The sequence below is a fragment of the Acomys minous genome (assembly GCF_964271855.1).
Source record: "Acomys minous genome assembly, chromosome: 10".
Taxonomy (NCBI): domain Eukaryota; kingdom Metazoa; phylum Chordata; class Mammalia; order Rodentia; family Muridae; genus Acomys; species Acomys minous.
Genome location: NC_140491.1, coordinates 8262601 through 8285561, shown reverse-complemented (window position 1 = coordinate 8285561; position 22961 = coordinate 8262601). Strand labels below are relative to the sequence as shown.

Sequence of the window (22961 nt, the reverse complement as noted above, 5' to 3'; positions counted from 1 at the left end):
CCATGTGAAAACAACAACAACAACAAAAAAGGTGGAAGTGATTCTTGAGTCCCGAATGAATTTTAGTAGAAAATATGCCCCAGCCCAAAGAAAGCAATAGGTTCAGATAGTGTCATCCGCGGTGGTGAGACCATTGGGGAAACAGGCCTGCAACTGGCGCGCCCAGCACTGATCATTCTTAATATAGAGCTTGCGTTGGAGCCCATGTGTGCTTCCAAGCTAACACAATGGGGAAAGACAGCCTCAACACACTTAGCCTAGCCAGGTCTAGTAGCACAGGCCTGAATTGACTGCCACTGGGGCTGAAGCAGGAGGATTGCAATTTCAAGGCCTACCTGGGCTTGAGTCGAGTTTAAGGCTAGCCTAGATAACTTAGTGACAGCCTGCCTCAAAGTAAACAGAAGTACAAAGAGGGCTGTGGGTGTTGTTTAGTAATAAACGCCCTGCCTGGTACTCGTGAAGGCCAGGGGAAGAAGGAGATAGAAAAACCAAGAAACCCCACCTGAACCTGGATAGAGTAAACTACTAGTCTCTTAATGTTAACTGAAGAAGACGTGTGAAAATAGGATCAACTAGATCTACATGGGAAAGGCAAGGGAGACTTAGGGATGCTGGGAAACTGTTGAACAGAAGTCACAAGGTCCCAGCATTTCTGCCTCAGGAGTGCTGCATAGAGCTTGAGGAGAAAATGTGCATTCTTGCCACATCCCCGAGAGACTGCTGGTCCTCACTACAGAAACACTGATCTACAAGACCATCTGCCTCTCCAGCCAACCAGTGACACGAGAAGGAGGGCAGGGGACCAGCGGCAGTGAGCACAAGAGGCAGGCAAACCACGTGCAGTACAGTGACTTGCTCTGGGTCTCAAAGCAACAATTTCAAAAGATCTGATGAAATCTAAATATGAGCTGACTGTGGGGTTTGATTCAGCAATGACACTTGGTTCTGCCGAGTATAATAATATGATGTCATTAAGTACTTCTTAAAGTTAGAAATTCTTACTGAAGGGTGTTTTATCGAGTCACACAGTCCCTAAGGATGGGTGAAACAGACCAGATTATTGCCGGCTGAACCATCTTGCAGGCTCTTACCCAGCTTTCCCATGGGTTCTGCGGACTGCAGTCAAATCCTCCTGTTTGTACAGCAAGCATTGGGCCAACCAAGCCATCTTCCCAGCCAACTTCCTAATTCTATACAGAATAACGTTATCATCTGAAGATCAACCTTTTAGCAGCCCCTCCCTTAAAAAACAAAACAGATTACATCTCAGTTTTTCTCCCCTTACTTTTATCTTCCCGTTCCTCCCTCCCTCCCTCCCTCTTTTACCCTTTTCCCCTCCCTTAGATCTGTGACAGAAGGGGACCCCCTTCCCCACCCCACCCCCCACCCCCCAAAATGACAGTTACCATTAAGAAAGCAGCAGCACTATTTATTCACACGCCCCCTAGTGAGGTACACAATCTAATGAGAGAATTCGTGAAATAGAATTTAGATAAAGTAAAGTCTTCGCTGGATAAAACTCACTTAACAACACTTACACATTGAAACTGAAAAGATCCTCTAATTATCCCATTTTTAGTGAATCTACTTAGGGTGAGATTCCTTTGTGTTTACCTAGTTGCCAGAAGGAGAAGTATGGAAGAAAAGGGGGGAGAGTGTACAAGGGAGATGAGTATGTGAAAGGTAGAGACGGAGATGGAGGAGGAGAGGGAGGAGGAGAGGAGGAGAGGGAGAGGGCTGAGGAGGATGAGAAGCAGGGGAGCAGGAAGAACAGGACTCTCACATCATTTCAGAATTACATGCTTTCATATCTTCAACAAACATTGCTTCTAAAATTAAAAAAAACACAAAAACAATAACAACAACAAAAAACTTTGGGGCAAGGGAACACACATAAAAAATAAAATGACACACACACACACAGAATAAGCAAAGATAAATTATCTCCAAAAGATTTATTTATTTTCACTAAGTGAGTTTCTGTCTTTCCCGCATGCGTGTCTGTGTGAGGGTGTTGGGTCCACTCGAACTAGAATGCTAGACAGGTGTGAGCTGCCAGGTGGGTGCTGGGATTTGAACCGGGGTCCTCTGGAAGAACAGCCGATGTTCTTAATCCCTGAGCCACATTTCCTCTAGCCCAGTAAATTGCCTCTGTACTCTAGAGGTAACCAAAGCCATAGATTTCAGCCTTCAGGTGTCCTTCACACTCAGCCTCCAACTCTATGACAGCTCACAGCTTGACACGTACAGAACAAAAAACGATGTACAAAAGAATTGGATCCACATACTATACAATACTAAATTATTGACTAACTCATTGATAATACAAAAGAGTCACGCCCTGTGGAGTATTTGTGTGTTAGTCTCCGTTCTGAGTCTCTATTAATGTTGCTGATAGGCATGAGGACCCTCAGTCTGGTTCTGCTGCAACCTGCACATTGCATTGTGGAGAAAGGGAGGGGTTAAGCAGCTTGCCTAAAGTCACCCTGTAGAGAGCTTTTGCTTTAATCACTGTTGGTACCACCTTGCTTGTGAAAATTGAACTATACCCAACCCAACGTCTTCTACTTATGAGTCAGTATACAAGCATCAACATAAAGGACAGTTTGGCTTTTTAATAGAAATTCACTTGAAGAGGTTTCCGGAGTGCCTAGTGAGGTATCAGCCATCTAGAACTCTCCCTGGAGAGGAGCTGGTATGGAAGAAGACGACTTTGGAATTACAGAGATCTGGTTCTGCAGCTAGCTGCATGCTTTACCAGCTGTGGGTTCTTGGATACATTGCTGATCCTTAGAGATCTCAGTCTGACGCATGGGCACTGAGGCAGAGCACTGTTAGGAGGATCAAATAAGTTAATGGTATATCCATAGGTCATATCCCCCTTGTGTGGCAAGCCAGGGTTAGCCGACAAATGCTTTGCTACCTTATATACAGGCTTAAGATACTCAACACCCAGAACCCACAAATGTGAAATTCCAATTAAAGATCAGGCATAAACTAAAGGGAACACTTGTCGATTGTAGCAGCCCTTCATGACCCCTGGATGCAGTTAAGAACACCTGTTAATAACACTGCTGTCCTTAATGAAGACATTGAATACTCAATAAGCCAGTTTCCCCCGAGCCAGGAAAAGCAGACACGCCTTTCCCTTCCGGCCTGTCTGTCCCATACCCAGTTGCAAAGAAGAAATTTGCTCTGAGAACTGTGGCCCAGTGTTGTGCTTAGTTAATTCAGCTTTCTGTGTGGCTTTCAAAGCAGTGAAAAGTGCCCCCACAGGGCCTGTACACACAGACCTGTTGATAGCATCTGTACAAATGCTGAACAGGGTTGGCCCTTCAAGCCAGAGGCTGCTGTGAGACAGATGTGCCAGGAATCAATGGGGCTGGATCAGGGATCAGACAAGCTAGGGTCCGTGGCAGAGACATCTATGTTAATGTGTATAGAATTAGAAACCAGGATGTACAATATGAGATACAATTAAAGCTTTATGTCAGCTGGCCATGGTGGCACATGCCTTTAATCCAAGCACCCAGGAGGCAGAGGCAGGTAGATGTCTATGAGTTCGTGTCCAGCTTGGTGTACATAGCGAGCCAAGGTTACATAGTGAGACTTTGTCTCAAAATAAATAAATAAACTGAATAATCAACATCATTTCTACTGATGGGATAGCCTCCCTAATTGCTTGTTTAGTGAGAGGGTAGTCAGTATGATATTATTTATATAAGCAAAAGAGAACTTGGAAGAATCTTCATATTGATCAAGTATGGGCTGGGGCTATAGCTCAGTTGGAGGAGGGCTTGCCTCTAGCTTGTGCTCTGCATTTGATCCCCAGCGCGTAAATAGGGCTTTGTGATCCACACCTATAACACCATTACTTAGGTGCTGAAGGTCATCCTTAGTTACTTGAGACTGTCATACATCTTATATAAACCAATCAAAGCATCTTAGGAAATAAAGGGCTTATTTACATTCACAAGTTGGGTTATATTTGTAGGAGGTCATCATTGTAGAAAGTCACAGTAGCAGGAGTTCAAGACGGCTAATGCATTGTATCCACAGTCAGGAAACACACAGAGAGGAACAAGTTAATACACACATGTTTGTGCTCCACTGACTTTCTTTACTCTTTCGCTGTTCAGGATCCCCTGCCTATGGAATGGTGCCACCCACAGTAGGCAGGTTTCAACTAACAGAATAGTCCCCAACAGACATGCCCACAGGCCAGCCTGGTATAGAAAATTCTTCACTGAGACACTCTTCCTGGATGATTTTATGTTAAGTCAACAGTACAAATCAGCCATCACAGAGACCCTGTTCCCCACCTCCAAAGCATTTTTATTTGTTTTTTTTAAAGTATTTGAAAATGCTACAAGTTGTTGAATTACCAAACAGCTCCACAAAGCCACAGTCAGTCTATCCATCGTTTTGTTCCTTGTCTTTTTGTTGTTTTGTGGTTTTGTTCTCTGTTTCTTTATTGTTTAATTTCCCAGAAATTAGAACACTACATAATTCTGTCCCACAAATTCTGAGAGTTGTAATTACAGTGAGCAATTTGCTCCCAGTTTCCTCGTTTGGGGCATGAGTAGTAAATCAAAGCTCTCATAGAGTAAAACCGAGATGCAAGCTAAAAACTGTCTGATGTTCTTGTGCACAAAGCTGTATGCAGGCAGAAAGACTGATTTCCAAAAGTACAAGTGTATAGTGCCTGCCAAGTTACGTGCTCCGCGTGCCCATGTCCACTGTTATTAGCACACTCTTCCTGAGGGCCCCCTTTCCTGTTGCCTGGAAGCCTCTATGTATTCCCATTCTCTTCCTCAGTAGTCTTGATCACCTAAATGATCCTGTCTTACTGGGGCTGTAATTGCAGTAGTCACAGCTACAGTTGTGACCACCAGTGATCAATATGATTTTTCTTGTTCATTAGGATTTTTGTTTTGTTTACATGAATGGCCTATTTATAGCACAGATCGATTTTTACTATTTCCTCATTACAATACTGCCTCAGTTTTTTTTTCACTATTAGTCTCATTGTATCCCATGTCTTCTGTGAGGCCATTTCACTCTTCCTCTGTGCCTACCACAGAGATGCTAACTCCGGGCCCTGCCTCTTCCATGTTGTTACCTGCTGCCGTGACCATGGACTCTGGAAACTGTGTATGCACCAGTATGCAAAAGAAGAGGGGTCCTGGCAGTCATGTTCGCAGGGCCGAGTGCCCTGATGAGTCGGGATCTAAAGAGGGTCCTGAGACTCTAGTGTTCATATCCGGGGAGCCCCGAGAAAACAAGAACGACTGGTCACCTCCAAGGTGAATTGCACCTCCGGCAAGTATTTATTGAATAAATGCTTCCTGGCTTCCAAGACTACTTTTCTAGTCAGACCTACATGCCAACCTCCCTGGCTACCTCCTGGGTGCACTTGAATACACAGACAGACTTCTGTGTGTGTTGGGGTGCTCACCCCACTACGTCTCATAAACCTGGCTCCTTCTTTATATCCACTTTCTCCTTCATCTTTCTCTAGACTTTAGGATTTCAGTCATCAAATATTCAGCAGTTCTCCATAGCTAAGGTTAAGGGTTGCGATCTGTACTGTGGCACTATGACCTCTGTTCTGCTCCACTCCACCTCCACAGAGTTCTGTTAGCCAGCTCTTCCACCCTGTGGCCACTGCTCTTGTTCGGATGCTCCTAAGTGTCAGGGCTGTTTTCAGCACTTTCTAAGTGATGAGGCTCCTTCCAGGCCAAAGTGCCTCGCAACAAACAAGACACAGCAGAATCATTCCTGATAAAAGTTGCCCAGCAGTGGTGTGAACGTTTAATAACCACAGTTAAGTGATTAGTGTCAGCCTCAAGAAAGAGGGCAACCATGTGCTTCTGAGAACACTAAGAACTGTTAGCTGTCAGGGAAGCTTTTGTGGAGCGTCATCACTCTGCTCTGACAGATGTGTCGGCAAATCATTTAGTCTTTGCCTTCAGTCCCACCATGCTACCGGTTAGCAAGTATGGATCATCTTATGTTGACACTTTTCAGATCATTGTGCACTTTATGGCTGCATCACTCATGGCATGTGTGGGCGAATGTCTCTTGGTCTATATCTTGTTTCGGGTAATTACATTTGATATATGAAATCATAGGCTCAATCTGTATATATTGTGAGAAGTAATTTTTTTTTTTACTATTAGGCAGTGGCAGCAAAAATCTAGTCCTTATAACTATCATGCCCATCGTGAATTCTCAGTTTTCTGGATAAGCGAATACTTCGAAATGAAAAGCACATAAATTTATATACTAAATATATCTAGCACCATCCATTCTTGACATCCTTTGTCGCCAGCCTGAACGGATTTAGAAGCAATTCATCTGGACATGTCTACCAGAGAGTTTCCAAAGGGCTTTTACTGAGAAGCCCAGGGCCAGCCTGAATGTGGGTGGCGCCATCCCATGACCTGGGCTTCTAATCCGAATAGAAAAGGGAAAGGAAGAAGCTGAGCTGGGTACCAGCATCCAGCTCTTCCTGCTTCCTGACTGAACACGATGTGACCAAACGGTCCCAAGCTCCTGCCCCCATAGTCAGCGCCATTCCCACTGTGCCTGCCATGATGAGCTATGGACTCAAACCATGAGCCAAAATAAGCCCTTCCTTCCCTACGTGGTTTTTGTCAGCCATTTTGTCATACCAATATGAGCCATGTTATACACTTCTGCATGGAAAAGTATATCTCTGGGGGACCTGAAAGGGTGGATCAGCCATTAAGGGTTTGCACTACCCTTGCAGTGCCCCAGTTTGGTTTCCAACACCCATGTCAGGTAGCTCACAACAACTCCAGGAGATCTGGCACTTCTGGCCTCTGCTGATGCCTACACTCACATGCACATACCCTACACAGACACAGGTGCATACACATGATTAAAAGTAAATCTAATATATATATTATTAGATATCTCTATTATTAGATAGCTATCTAATTTATATAATATATATTATATAATATAATATATATTAGATAGATAGATAGATAGATAGATAGATAGATGATATCTAATAATAGAGATGTGGACAATTTCCAAGATATTGACCTCTGTGGTGGTTTGAATGAGAGTGACCCATATCCGCTCATATGTTTAAATATTTTTGTCCCTACCTGGTAGAACTGTTCAGGAAGGATTAGGAAGGTGGCCTTGTTGGAAGAGGCGTGTCACTAGGGGCAGACTTTGAGGTTTCAAAAGCCCACACCATTCACAGCTTTCTCTGCCAAGTGGTTATGCTTAAAGACACGAGCTTTCAGCTGCTGCTCCAGCACTGTGCCTGCCTGCCGCCATGTTCCCCGCCATGACGGCCATGGTCTCTAAGCCTTTTGACTTGTAAGCCCCAAATTAACTGTGTTCTCTTGTAAGTTGCCTTAATCATGGTGTTTTAGCATGGCAATAGGAAAGTAACTGGGACAATGACGACAGTTTGGCCTTTTTATGAGGTTACATCTAGATTGTCTTCAACATGGACATGATTTAGTTTGTAACTAATTTTAGTCACTTGTCATTACCTCCCAATTCATTACCACTTTCTCACAAATCCTGTACTAGTTACGGTTCTCTCCAGAGAAAGAAAACAGAGTGTGTGTGTGTGTGTGTGTGTGTGTGTGTGTGTGTGTGTGTGTGTCTGTCTGTGTCTGTGTCTGTGCGCAGGCACGCACATGCGTGTGCGTGCATGTGTGCACGTGCATGTGTGTGTGTGTGTGCGCGCGCGCGCGCGCGCGCGCGTGAAAGTGTGTGTGCATGTGCATGTGTGTGTGCCTGTGTGTTTTATTATAAAGAATTGGCTCCTGTAATTACAGGATCTGGAAAGTCTCATGGCGGCCATCTGTGGGCATGAAGCTCAGGAAAGCAGGAAATGTGATTCTTGCCCAAATCTGAAGTTCCAGGATGCAGGTTCAGGGCCTGGCCCAAGGGCAAGAGAAAGTCAGCATCTCAGCTCAGCAGCCAGGCAAAGAGAACAAACTCTCCTTCCTCTACCATTCTGTTCTCTCCAGCTCCTCTGAGTGCAAGGTGATGTACGCCCAGTTAGGACGGCAATCTGTGTTCATCAGTCTACCGATTTCAGCGGCCGTCTTGTCCAGACACACCCTTCCATACACACCAAGGAGCAATGTTCAACCAGATGTCCAGGATGCCTGTGATTCAGCAAGCCTAACACATAGAATTAACAATCCCCTGGCTTTTTCTCCCTGGAACATATGACACTTTTTTAAAGTTTGAGGAAGCTGTACTTCTTGTAAACCTTTTTTTTTTTCATTAGAAACTTACATTGTTATATTGGTACTTCTCAGTTTCCCCTATCATTCAGAAAACTAAATTAAGAAGCAGATGCTGGTAAAAATTTGAATGGTCCCACTCCAGAGTAGAGCACTAACAATAAACATTAGTTATGCACGCCAAGGGAAGTCACCATACCCACATTGTCCCAGCGCTCAGCAATACAATGGATTGAAAGAATACCAAACCCAAGGCAAGAAACACCATAGACTGTGCAATACACAGCCACACTTGGTGGTCCCATGAAAGCACCGGCCAGCTGAGCCATCACAAGAAAACAAACCAATCTCTGGCACTCTGAGAAGGGAGAACATGCCTGGCACTGGATGAATAGAAAGCCTGGGGTCGTTGAATTCCAAGTCCCCTATGCAAGTGCTGGTGCTACCGCGTCTTCCTAGAGACATGGTCCAGGCAGGTGAGCCGAGGTCTGTGAACCCTGCGGACCCTTTTCAGAAACTCTACCTAGGTACAGGATCAAATGTTAATGAGACTTCCTGGAAGGGAAAATCATACTTAATGTGAGATTCTTTTTTTCTTCTAGTATGGAAAAGAGATTTGGCTTCTCAGTGGTGATTGAGTCAGGGAATAGGGCATTTACAGAGTATGTACTTCTGCCAGCCCTGGGGTACAGATAGGACAGAGACCTCTTCTTCGTTCCTGCTGCTCCCATGAGGGACGGCTCAGGACGGTCCAGGGAACACCTACTCCCTCCCTATAAAGAAAACTAACCAGAACCCTTTAATGAGCCTGTCTCCAGACACACACCTCATCAAACCCTTCAGGGATACTTCAGTCTCTCTACTGTCTGCTCTACTTAAAAAAAAAAAAAAACCCTCACACCAAGCCCAAACCCAGAAGTGCTCAAGCCCAGGCAGAGCTAACTGTACATGCAGAGTCAGGGGGAGGGGAGATCAATATTTGCCCAACGGTCCAGAAAAATCGATGGAGAGGAAAGAAAATGTTATCGCTAAGCCTTTGAAAGCAGTGGCTTAGATGTATCGGTCCAGCGGACAGAAGGAAAGGAGGGAGAAAAACAGAGCCTTTGTGCACAGAAGCTCATAGTTAGGAAGAGCTCCATATTTGGGGGAACTTTCTTTCTTTTTTAACTTGTGATAAGATTCACATAGCATAAAATGAGCCAGTTTACAGGACTGGAGAGATGGCTCAGCAGTTAAGAGCACTTGTTACTCTGCTAGAGGATCAAAGTTCAGTTCCCAGCATCCACATGGTGACTCACCACCGTCTAAATTTCATTTACAGGGGACCCAATGCCTCTTCTGGCCTCCACGAGAACTGGGCATACGTGTGGCACACATACAAACATGACAGACAAAATTTTTAAAAATACATATATACACTCATGTACATAAAGTAAAAATAAAATATTTTTAAAGGAGCATTTTAAAGCAGCAGACAGTCATGTGACATCAGATACATTACAATGTTGTGTAATTGCCACCTCCAACAAGCGTCAAAGCATCAAGAGGTATTTCTTACACTAGAATTGCTTGTGCCAAAACTACACAAAAGTGTTCAATCATTTCTTACACTTTTCTTTGTACTTAGCTCTCTAGCTTGTATTTGAGCAACCAAATTCTTGCTTCCCACCAGCTCATGTAAGTCACCCTGAGTGTTTAAGAATGAATCAACATATGTTCCACGTTTGATGAGGTGGGAGAGAGGGCGGGCTATGGAGTTGTACATACAGAAAAACTCACATGTATGTCCCTATGTATGCAGACTGCTTAAAGAATTCAATGAAATACTACAAAGTATTTTGTTTCTATACATTTCTTCTGTCTGGAGTTCCAGGCACATTCGTTGCTAATAAAAATGCAAAGTGACCCGAAGTCCTGCAATTCCTCAGCAAATGTTTATCTAGACAAAGCAAGCTTGCTGTTGGTAGCCAGAGGGTGTACAAATCTTGTTTCTCCTTCAGTGGTGGAAGGCGACAGACAGTGGGCAAACAGGCTGCCGCTCAAGGTCACTCGTGGGTATTCTCTCTCTCTCTCTCTCTCTCTCTCTCTGTGTGTGTGTGTGTGTGTGTGTGTGTGTGTGTGCGTGCATGCGTGTGCGCGTGTGTGTGTGTCTTTCTCTGTCTCTCTGTGTGTCTGTCTCTGTCTCTGTCTCTCTTTGTGTCTCTGTCTCTCTGTCTCTGTCTGTCTGTCTGTCTGTCTGTCTGTCTCTCTCTCTCTCTCTCTCTCTCTCTCTCTCTCTCTCTCTCTCTCTTCTTTAGATTCAAGACAGGGTTTTTGTTTTTGAGTTTTGGTTTTTTGAGACAGGGTTTCTCTGTGTACCCTTGGCTGTCCTAGACTCACTTTTCAGACCAGCTGGCCTCAAACTCACAGAAGTCCACCTGCCTCTTGCCTCCTGAATGCTGGGATTACTGGTGTGTGCCACCGTGTCCAGCATTCATGGGTATTTTCACTGCTGCTTAGTCCAGGAAGGGTCTCACTGAACACTATCTTGCCATACAGAGTCCTATGAGGCTTGTGATGCAGTGTGGCCTCCTCGCTCTGCTCTGGCCTGTTGAACACAAGTTAAACTTGGTAACTGTGTTAGGCTGACACTCCCTAAACTGACTCTTTACACCCCTGATATATATACCTATGTTTTACAAACAACTTGTGTGTTGGAAGGACCCTGATGTTTGAGGTTGCAGCCCTCCCTTTCTGGATAGCCACTTTGAGGCACTCCCTCTCTCCAGCAGGGCCTCTGACTCTCTGCCGACTCCATCTGGAGAGTCTTTAGACAGAGATGCCCCTAGCCACACTTGATATACGGCCCTTGACACAGCTCCCTGCTAGCTCTCCCCTCCCTGTGCCTGTAAGATAATTAGATACCATGTTTCGTTCATATGATAGGATCATGCTGACAAATGCAAAACAAACATCCTTAAAGTGCCTGATTTCAACCAATCATGAACACCTATCCTGAAACCCCCACCCACCCACCCACTCCCCAGGGGCTACAGAGCCTTTGTTCTCCCTGAGTAAAGGTGAACCAGCTCCTGAAGTGGGTCCCAGAGTGCTTACAGCCTTCCAAGCCACCCGGCCTCATCGTCCCCTCTTCTTGCCTCAGTGGTCTGGCGGCCACCAGCCCTCCCACCCACCCGCCCACCACGGAAGAGGAGAGCCACACTGGGGTGTTACATTAGACCTATAAATACAAGGAACCCCAAAATTCTTCCTCAAAAATGTAGCATCAAATTTCTTTCTTTTTTTTTTTTTTTTAACCACTATCAAATAACAAGACTAAGGTAGACGCTTGTCTTAGATTCTTGAAGAATAGCCAGCTCCTGGTTCATGAGCGTTCTTCCTAAAGCGAGAATCAATAGAGAGATGAACAGAGGGTAGAACAATCCAGTAATTGGCTTTGCCCTATCCAGCATGCTGACACTTCATAAAGTTCTATGTTGCGCTATGTAGGAGGTGCCTGGAATATGCTTATTATTTGAATTAAATTAGGAAATTTTTCCTTTAGTCATCTTTAGGGTCCATTTAGCCCTACTATATTGATCAAATGACTATGGTGCTTGGTGCCAGGTGCTCCAATCAACGAAACAATTATTTTTAAGTAGATTTCGATTTTTGTAATGATCCATTCTGTTCCCAGCTTCTTCCGCTTCAGCGCCTGCTAGCCATCATTCATGAAACCGTTAATACCCACAGTGCACACAAGCACAGCTTCCTGAAACTGAGATTCGCTTGAACCCTAACCCTCACTTTAAAATGCAAGTGCTGAGCCAGGTGCAGTAGTGCACGCCTGTAATCCCAGCATTCCACGAGGCAGAGGCAAGCAGATCTCTGTGAGTTCAAGGTCAGCCTGGTCTACAAAGAGAGTCCAGGAAAGCCAAGGCTACACAGAGAAACCCTGTCTCAGGAAGAAAAAAAAAAGCAAGTTATAGACTGGCTATCTTGAGAAACCTACACCTACTGCAGGGTGTGTGCTATCTTTTCTCTCTCTCTCTCTCTCTCTCTCTCTCTCTCTCTCTCTCTCTCTCTCTCTCTCTCTGCCTGTGCTTAAATTTAAATCCACATTAGTCTTTTCTTAATAAGTTCTAGCTTTGCTTTAAAATAATAATTATTATTAAAATAAAACAGTAATAAAATGCAAATTCCTGAACTTCCCCCCCCCCATATTCCCCTGCAGTGTGTATTCGGGATGACTCTAAGGCAGGTTATCTTCAGAGCAAGCGTAAGGAGCTGGTCCTAGATCTAACCACTCTCTAGTCTGATAGTGAAGTCTTGGGCTCCGGGAAACAGTGGCTTGTTTCACCTGTCCATTTGTACCATATGGTTACTTACTGCCTTGCTTTCCAATAGCACTAAGAAGATGGATGGAGTTTTTTGTTTTGGTTTGGTTTTGGTTTGTTTGTTTTTTTGGCTTGTTTTTCTGTGGAGATTTTTGCCAGTTTAGTAGGTGGCGATTTCTTTCTGTGCACGTTTGAATTGTTTCACTGGCACTAGCAGTATCACAGTGCCCAGCAGCATTGCCTTCTGTCCTCCCTGGCTCTGTGGATCCAGGGCTGGTAGTTATGCTGTCATACTGGCCGAGCAATTCCTGTGTCAGAGGCTGTGTATTTTAGGGATTCTGTAAGGTCTGGCACTTTTCTTTGTCACAAACAAATCTCGGAGTAAAACAGCTTTTGTTTTGTTATATAAACTTTGAAGGATTTTCTGTAAGGCTTTTGAATCTGTCACGTCTGACAGAATATATAAACTAGTTTCTCAATATATTGAATAACTTATTATAATTATAGTTGACCTAACTTTATTTGTGAAATCAAGTGTACACTGTGATGATAAGAAAAAAAAACTGACCTAACACTGTGTCTTACTGTTTACTGATACTTACTGGGTGTCACCCTGCCGTGGATATAAAATGAAATTACTTGTTGATACACAGGGACTTTTGGGTGAAAAATATGGGAACATTCGGATCCCTGGTGAAGTTGAAGCTTCGGAGTTTGAAATGATTTTGGATGCTGCTGTAGAGGCAAAATTAGAGACCAAGTTACTGGAAGATTGGTACTGCCGGGACGAGAACGCGGTACCAGCAGCCTATTACCTCAGACCCAGGCTAGAGGTGCCGAGGAGCAACAAGAGCTCGGTAAGTCTGCCTTCTGTGGCCTTCCCTGTAAGGCGGTTTTCCTTCTCTCTGGGGTATATCTCTTGTAGATGATACTAATGAAAGTCCATTGGTTATAAGCGCTCTCAGGGGCATCTGAAAACTTTATGATTTAGTTGGCCCAGATTAGCATTAGCCATGCCTGTAATCTGTAAATTTGCCTATCCTATTAATTCTCAAAATTACTCCACCACGATCTTACCAAATACTAGCTCTCCTCTTGCCTCCTGCCCGGTTAGTTCTGGTTCTCAACTTTGCATGGAGGAATGCTGCTTACTGGCCCGTTCCCTGGCTTATGCTCAACTGGCTTTCCTAGCCTGGGATCACTTGCCTAGGATGGTACTGCCCACAGTGCACTGGGCCCCTGCACCCACTATCAATGACAACAGTGCTGCACAGCCGTGCACACAGGCCAGTCTGTTGAAGGTGCTCCTCTCCACTAAGTCCTCCTTTCTAGGTGATGGAAGTGAGGCACTGCAGAGACCATCTCCCATAGGATTAGCATATGGCAATCTTGTTCTTAAATACTGGTTTATCTTTCATGACTTTGAGACTAACTTTCCACCTTCACCTTTTCCTAGACACAGCCTTCCGCCAGCACTGAAATTGACAGGCCGTGGCAAGAAATATCAGATGAAATCAAGACAATATTTAAAGCTGCTGTCAAATTGCTGCATGAACAGGGCAAAATGAAACAAAGCCAGGCTAAGAGGTACCTGTTCTCAGGTAATTTCCATGTGTCTTCAGAAAATTAAGAAACGGGTGAGAAATGAAAGCACTCTCTGCTTCCATCTCAGGAGTCTTTACATTTAATCCCACCTGGTACCGAGTACAGTTAACTTGATAAATGCTTCCGCATTCCAGAAAGACAAGTGATAACTCACAGAAGTCTTCTCTGGCAAATGGGATTTTAGAAGAAGTTCAGAGATGGCTGGGTACAAGAGCCAAGACTCTACCGTTGTTTGCCAGCTGAGCCACTCAGTCCCTCTTAGTCTCCCAGCTGATGTGTGGGGACCTGTCGTGGTCAGTTTTGAGGCAAGCTCTGAGGGAGACAGCACCAGATAAGGGAAGTCTCTCCTCCCCTGGAAACGGACTTCGGTGAGACAAACAAATGATTGCCAAGTAATAAATGGGAAAGATTGTTCCAGAAATGAATTAGCTTGTAACTTGAATAAAACATGGTTATTAAAAAAAATGGTGGCTAAGGAGGGGTGCTGGGCTAAGGTGCTGCCTTTGGAGATAGAAGATGGAAGAAATCAGAGTTAGCAGTATAGTGACTATCTGAGGTGGAGAATCCCAGGCCCTGGGACCAACTGGTTAGAATCCCTCAGAGGGAATAGATGGTTAGTACAGCTCTCAGACAAGGGACTAAGGGACTTACTCTGGAGCCAACTGTGAATAACCACAGCCTGGAACCCAGGCTCAGGTTCCTCCAGATACCATGTATATATATAGCATGACAGCCAATTCCGGAAGCTCTTACGATTACAGAAGAAAAGAAAGCAATAAATCAAGGCATTTTCAAATACACTGATAGAAACATCAAGAAGGTGGGTTACAGCACAGCAGGGAATTCCTGCTGTAGGCAGAAGTGCTGCCTGACAACATTTTTAGCCTCTAAATAATAGACGCTCAGGGTCTGTTTGTATGCACATTCAAAAAAAAAAAGATTTTTTTTTTCCTGATAGCTGAAAAGATGTTTGGTCAGTGCAAAGGTAGGCAATAAATGGCTATTTCTGGGGCTAAAGGTAATCTCAGGTAGATTGGCTCTGGACCTGCAACATTCCGTCTCTCCACAAACAGCACCCTACTCCATCAATCTGCCTCTTAGAATGTTCAACCCAGGCAAGGCTTTATTCTGGGGACTTGGTGAACAGCAAGAAAGTCAGGTTTGAGGAGGATGACAAGAAGGCTGAGGATGCTGTAACCCACACTGTGTTCCAATGTGGCAACAGCCTCATGACGCTTTTATAGGTACACAACAAAAATCATTTGTAAAAACCCAAAAAGCACGTGACCTTCAATCACTAAATACACATACTGCAAATGGTTTTTTAAATCTAGAAATCATTTTTGTGACTCCTGGAAGAAACCAACTCAGGAAGTTGGGTCTTATTTTAAGTTTCCTTAGCGTATACTAAACTTGATACATCAGGAATAAGTACTGCCTTTATGTTTTACCTTTGCTCCTGTGGGACCTCTTGATACATTTCCAGGCCCTAGCTCCTCCCCTTTATCAAGTACAAAACAGTTCTTTAAAATGCGCTGGGTTAGAACAAGTGCCCAGAGGAAAGCTTTCTGTCCTTCATGTGAAAGACAGCAGGTTAAGGAAGATTCTTGTTTATAATCGAACTGTTGCAGTCGTCAAACACCTCACTGGAAAACACTTTCCTAAGGTCTCTATTCAAGAGAACCGTCACTGGGCTTTTTTAACAGGGCTTAGTCAGAAGTCTGGGCCAAGAAGGGTGTGAGTTCAAGGCCACCTGAGCTACATAGTGAGACTCTAGAAAACATAAAAAATGGCTGAGAATCTCTTCCTAAGTTACCTGCCCTGGGTGCTGTGACCTCTAAAAGTGACGTCCACTGAAGCAAGTGCCAAGACAGAAAGTGAGGACAGTGTCCAGTAAGGAAAGGGAAAAGAATATGTGTGCACAGATGTCAGCAATTATGGAATGCAGCTTTCTGTTGCTATCACAAATGCTGAGGGGAGAAAATTGTTTATTTTGGTTCTGTTTTGGAGCTTCCAGGCATGATCAATCAATTGGCCCATTGCCTTTGGGCCTGTGGTGGGGCCACTCACCACAGCAAAACCATTCACCTCAGTGGTGAGTAATGAAAATGGAGAACAGCGACAGCCTAGGGTCCCGTAAGTCCCTTCAAAGACACACCCCTACAACCTGAGACCTCCCGCTGGGCCATACCCACCTCTTGAAAGTTCAGCCACCTCCCAGTAATGGACTTCAAGGGACAAACCTTTAACACAGCATCTGAGTGAATCCCAGAGCTAAAGCACAGCAGGAATTATGAACACAGGTCCCCCCAAATCACAAAGGTGCACATTGCCTCCAAGATTTAGAGAGTGGACTTTGTGTAATGTTGGTCATTTATTCAGGTTCGTTTATACTGTTACAGGCACTGTGTGCACAGCCTCCGTTCCTCCCCTGGGCCAAGTTTAGATGGATTTTTCTATCTTGATTCATCTGCATCCCCTCTTACAGTCAAGCACGCCTAATTAGCATCCTCTTTCCACAGAGTGGACAGTAATATCAGACAGTTACAGTCAGCTTTCTCTGCAGGTCAAAGTGACAATGTATATCTCTGGGTATCAATGACAGATTGTGTGTGGATAGCACAGATGTGATACAAAGTGGTAGAAAGACCACATCCTTTCCCTTCCTGTTCATGTCAGCACACTCATCAACACTTTCCCCGGCTGGCTGGAAGACAGACGGGCCAGAGGCTGCTTCTTCTGTAGCTCCTGATGTCCACCTCCTCACACCTTCTATTATCTATCTCCAATAAAAGGAAGTTGGACTCGTGTTGTATGAACAGGGTCATTTGGACAGTGAGCATGGCAAAACCCATCGGTGAAAGGAAAGACCACGTGGAGGGTTGAGTATGCGCCCCCTCAACCAACAGGGCCGGTTCAAAGACTGTGAAATGCACTGGTGTTCACGGCACTGTGGACTAAACTCCTGTGGCTATAAACTTGTCTGTTTTGTTAAAGCCAAAAGTTTTGACTGACTGCTGTCATTGTGGGATAAAAATACTATTACAAAAATTCCAGAAAAAGCCACTGTTTAAAAGAAAGACTTCAACTTCTTTGGTAGTTATAGAGTGTTTGTGTGTGTGTGTGTGTGTGTGTGTGTGTGTGTGATGAATTTTTACTTGATGTCATAGCTAGCATACTGAATTTTATTTTAGTACATGGCCAACTCAGTCTTCAGACCTTTGTCCTAGCATGCTCTGTCAGCTTCCATCTGAGAAGTCTGATCCCCACTGGACTATTTGCTTGCTCTCACTGTAGCATGCTCTTCCCGACACAGAACTAAGAGGCTCCACTTCCAGCTAGCTTCTAGAATTAGGTACCGGCACACAAACCTGAGAGTTGGGAGCACAAGTATAGAGTGTCTGGCCATCGTGCTGGCTTCTTCTCTTAGTGTCGCCTGCTTTCTCTCAGCCTTTACTGAACACAACTAGCAAGATGTATAGTGCATCACAGGTGCTCAAGAAAGGTCAGTTTTTGAAAGAAGAATTGAGGATTTCTGGAAGGAAAGGGAAAAGGGGGGAGCCAGAGGGAGAATGAGAAGTAAAGAGGAGGTGGGTTTTGTTTGTTTTCTATTGCTGTGATAAATACCATCACCAAAGGCAACTTGAAGAGCAAAGGGTTTATTTCATCGTACAGTTCCTGGGAGCAGTTCCTCCTGGTATCAGAAGAAAGTTCAGTCAGGAGCTAAAGGCAGGAGCTGATGCAGAAGTCGTGGAGAAGTGCTGCTTACTCCCCTCCCCAGGCGTGCTCAGCCCATTTTCTTATACCACTCAGGACCACCTGCCTAAGGATGGCACCACCCACAGTAGGCTGAGTCCTAACACACCGATCACTAAACAGAAAGATTTGCCCACAGGCCAATTGGATGGAGGCGTTTTCTCCGTTGACATCCCCTCTTCCCGCTTGCCCCTGGCTTCTGTCTAGCTGATAAGAAGTCTAACCAGGACAGGAGGGAAACAGGATAGAAAGGAGGGAGGGAAGGAAGGGGGGACTCACAATGCACACTTCCTTCTGTGAGCCTCTGTGTACTATAAGACATCTGTGGTTCAGTTCAGGAGAGATGAGGTCCCATAAAAAATCGTTTTCTATACCTCTCTGAAGCCATGGGATGGAGCAGTATTGCGGATTGTTAAGACTGATCAGAATTCAGAACATGGTTATGTTTTATTTGAAGATGTGATTTTTTTCATTTCTACTTCAGCATATCTGTCTAGGGTACAATACACCTCAAACAAAAGGATGGCTCTACATCATAAAGGGGTGCTTGGCTAGGAACCAGGAGACAAACTATGTTACTCAGCTGCCTCCATGTTTCCTGGCCCCACATGGAAACAACAAAAATGCTGTTTCCACATTTAAAAGGGCTGAAATTGGGGAGGGAAATTAAACTTAAATCTTCAAAACATCACTAAGAACCTGGCATGCTTGCTTCATCAGGGTGGTTTTCAATTTTTCCTTCCCATTGGGAGGAAATAAAATATTTTATGAAAAAAAAATCTATTCACCTAGGTTCTACTTGCTTAGGAAAAGACTAATATTAACATAAAACATTCCACAGGTTGCATCACTACAAATTATAAGCCAAGTAACCCCCTCAAAGTGACTAGGAGCTAACTACGTATTGGGAATCAGGGCACATGGCTCCCCAGTTCAAGGCAGTAAACCCCATCTTATCTTCTTCCAGCTATCGAGGATGAGTTTGACTTTGCTCTGGGCAAGCAAACCCCAGCATTCCTAAAGAAGTGTGTGTGCTACATCCGGAAGATTGCTAACATCGAGCGCTTTGTGAAAATCCCAGAGATGGGAAAATACATGGACGTAACCGGAACGGACCCAAGAGTCACCCGGGACCCAGAAGCTCAGGAGAAGCTGATAAAACTCAGGGATGAATTCATTCCGACCATCGTCGCGTCCTCTAACTTGAGAGTGTACACGTCTGTCACTCACTGCGACATGAAACTGGGCTACTCCCAAGAGATAGAAAACCATTACATAGAAGGACTTGGTAAGCAATTTTATGAGGACATGGTTGACATAATCCAGGCAACAGTGCAGCAGAACTTTGACACTGAGACGGACACACTATATGACGAGATCCTGCAGCACTCCTCGCTATGTAAAACATATGCCTCCTTCTATGAATACAAATGCGAATCGCTAAACATCTTGCATCAATACATCCTTCCAAGCAAGACCGGGCACATCAACCCTCTCGTTGTGTATGGTGGGCCATGCACTGGGAAGACTCTGCTGCTAGCTGAAGTTGCAAAAAAGGTATATGTATATATATTTTTTAATCTACTCTTTCCCTTCTGTTTGTAGAAATTTTTTTCTTTGGGGAAAATAATAACTTGATCAAATTCAATTTTCATTTTCTATGTTTGGTATCTGAACTATAACTAGACTTTTGGGATGGCTACTTCTGGGTTTCTTTCTCTTTTTCTTTTTCTTTTAAACTAGTGTAACAGCTGTTTTGTGAGAACAAGATGCAAGGGACACAGCTACAAAACTACTTTACTCTGTCACTCACTATTCTAACTCACCCCCCCCTCATTTGGATGAAAGGGGGAACTCATTCTTAAAAATGCTTTTCATCCTGTCAGGCAAAAACTCATCTTTCAGTTTCTTTAGTCACTAAATCGGTCTCAGTCCAACAAGAAGTGTGTGCCATCTCCGGTGATAATTAACACTTTGGTCTGTATTTTTCTCCTTTATCTGAGGCCTACCACAGTCAAGCCCCCCACTATGGGTATGGGAACATGGACATCTTTATAGACACAGCACTTTTTCCTCCCTCCTTTCCTAGCCCCGCCCACATTTATAATCCCTAATGAGCTGTAGGGTAGTGGGTGTATGAAGGCAAGGCAACTGCAAAGTACTCACATGACCCAAGCTGCTGTTAGTGGGCGCCAAACTTTTAATAAGCCATAAAAGCTGCTTCCTTTCCAGAAGTTTCTCCTTCTCCTCCTGTACCCCCAAAACCTGGACCACTGATCGTCTCTCACCACAGCTCGCTAGACGTGGGGCAGCACATCTTTTTCTTGTTCATTGCTTTATGACCTCCTAGACACCCAACAAGAAACTTCTAGAGTCTTTGGGGGTAAGATCCTCTCCACAGGCCAGCAAATTCCTCAGGCAAGCCCTGGGACAGGAAGAACACCGAGCCTTACCGTTTCCTTCTTCTCGGTACTTCACATCGGCTTCATGGGAGATACCCAGCTACTCTTCAGCCCTTGGAACCCTAGGCCCGCAGATCCAGGCCACGGTAACAGTTCTGTTTCGTTTGGTTTTTCGAGACATGGTTTCTCTGTGTAGCCTTGGCTCACTTTGTAGACCAGGCTGGCCTCGAACTCCCAGAGATCCACCTGCCTCTGCCTCCCAAGTACTGGGATTAAAGGCGTGCATTTCATCTGTTTCCCAGCCAGGCCCTCGGTGCCGTGCCTCTCAGATGTCATCGGGCACCACGTCCTCTGGTTTCAGAGTCCTCAAAAGTCTTTGCTGAAGTCACTTTCTCTGGCTAAAAGTGAAGCATGGGTATCCTTTCTCCTCTGAGGGTGAGGAGGATAAGTGGTGAGACCTATGGTGTCTTCATCTTCAACTTTTTCTTGACCGCCCCCCCCCCCCCCCCGCAACACACACGCAGCCCTTTTTGCAGGCTGAAGGTGTGATGTCGCTCAAGTGGCTTCAGAATCTCTCTCTCTCTAGGCCTCCCTGAGGTTCTGTGACCTCACTTTAAAATGTCAGCCTAAACTATACTGAACTCGACCCATTTTCATCTCCTTTACACATGGAGTTAAAATGGGAAGCTTCTGCCGATCCGATGGTTGCTCAACACCGTCATCCGTGCTCCGTACACTGTCTGGTGGGGCCTTCGCCCATTGCTTGTGACGTCCTATAGTCTGTCATATGCTGCACAACATCACACTGGTCACCATGAGGACAAAAACAGGGTTGGCTGCATCGCCCCTGCTGTGGCAGCTGGGTTTTTTGTTTTTTGTTTTTTGTTTTTTTTTTTTTTTGAGAGCAAAGCAAATTAACAGCTGAGAATCCGGTGGATAAATCTCACCCTGATTGCCTTAGAACATCATGTTCAGCTGCTTCCTTCCCTTACAAGATGCAACCATTTCTTTAGTTAAGTGCCAGGTGAAGTAGAGACCTGACCTGAGGCACCGTGTTCTATCAGAATAAATCGAGAGAGAGGGCACGGGGGAGAGAGAGAGAGGGAGAGAGACTTTAATCTCTGGTTTGACTAGTTTGGCATATGTATCTTCGGACTTCAGGAATATTTCTCACATGACTGTGGGAGGGGCACATAAGAAGTTCCTGAGGAAGGAACGTTACAAATATTGTTGAAATGACTGAGCAGGAGGTTCGTGTGGTGTGTCTCCGTGTGCATGCAAGGTCCCAGATTGCATGTGGCAGGCTAATGCGCTCACACAGAGAAGCCGCTCTACTCTGCAGGGTGCTAGTCATGCAAAGTTCATCTTGAGTGATGGAAACGCTCTCTGACTTCTGGAGATCTGGTTCCGGGGTGTGTGTGTGTGTGTGTGTGTGTGTGTGTGTGTGTGTGTGTGTGTGTGTGTGTGTGTAACCAGTCCAGGGTTCTGCATACCGGTTTCTTTGCCTCTTCTTGCCACTTGTCTCTACTGGTGAGTGGTGAGCTATGTGTCAGCAAGAATTTTCACGGTCACTTGTCCTTGTTTCCAACAGGCATCTCATGCTTGTCTCCTGTGAGCTCAGCTGGTAATTATAGGGCAGTTCCCATAGACACCAGAGACAGCAGCCTCAGCACAGGAAAGATCAGCTCCTAGTGGGCAGTTGGTGCATGGCACGGCTGGCCTCCCTAAAAGCAGCTTCCAACAACAGAAGGAAGTAGCATAGAGCCCCCTGTGCTCTGCCACTTACCCAACTCACATCTATGGACCTTGAATCTTACTTTGTTTTTAATCTGAACTACCTCAAAGATCCGACCTTCCTATATTCTGTATCCCCTTAGTTCTACAGGAAAGGAAGGAGGCAAGGGAGAAAGAGAGGAGGGAGGAAGGGCACAGAGGAAAGAAAGAAAGGAAAGAAAATCAGACACGGCTTCTACTCCAGTTTTGCTTCTAATGACCATTCAACGCGAAACAAGTTAGTGGTCTAGCCTGAGCTTCAGTTTCCTCCTCTATTAATATCCCTGTCAACCCTTGTGCCCTTCAGAGAGATCATATTAAATTATCAATGCCTGTCTACACATTGGAATATTAGAAAGCACATCACTTAACTAGCCTCTTATAGCCAGTATTGTGTAGACTTTTTAAAGATTTATTTTTATTTTTAATTATGTGTATTGCATATGGGTCTGTGTATGGGTCTGTGAACTTGAGTGCATATACTCTCAGAGGCCAGAAGAAGGTGTCGGTCTCTGGAGCTGGGCTTACCAATGGTTGTGAGCCAACAGATATGGGTACTAGAAACCAGGAGTAGTCACTCTGAGCTGAGAGCCATCTCTCTTGTCTCGAGTTACATAGATCTTTGTGGTGGAATTAATAATCACAATGATGACCCTGTAGAATCACAAAAATACTTCAGTTGCAAAAGGTTCTATTCAGTATAATATTGGTGGCGAATATTTTATTGCATTCCAATAACTAAAAATTGGTCAGCCATGTATGGAATTATATAATCTTCGATTAGTGAAAACATTTACTCTATGTAACTTATAAATCATTACTTAAGTGGGCCATTAAAGAAACACTAAGTATATACTGTG

The 22961-nt window shown here is 44.6% G+C and overlaps 1 protein-coding gene across 1 annotated transcript in view; it reads left to right on the top strand.

The window, feature by feature from the left end:
• Window positions 1-22961, top strand: part of NWD2 (NACHT and WD repeat domain containing 2) — a 141499-nt gene that overhangs the window by 111983 nt on the left and 6555 nt on the right. Inside the window, exons 4-6 of the mRNA XM_084799097.1 lie at window positions 13219-13422; window positions 14022-14166; window positions 18894-19483. Of these exons, the coding sequence (XP_084655223.1) occupies window positions 13219-13422; window positions 14022-14166; window positions 18894-19483 (939 nt within the window). The remainder of the gene's footprint in view (window positions 1-13218; window positions 13423-14021; window positions 14167-18893; window positions 19484-22961) is intronic.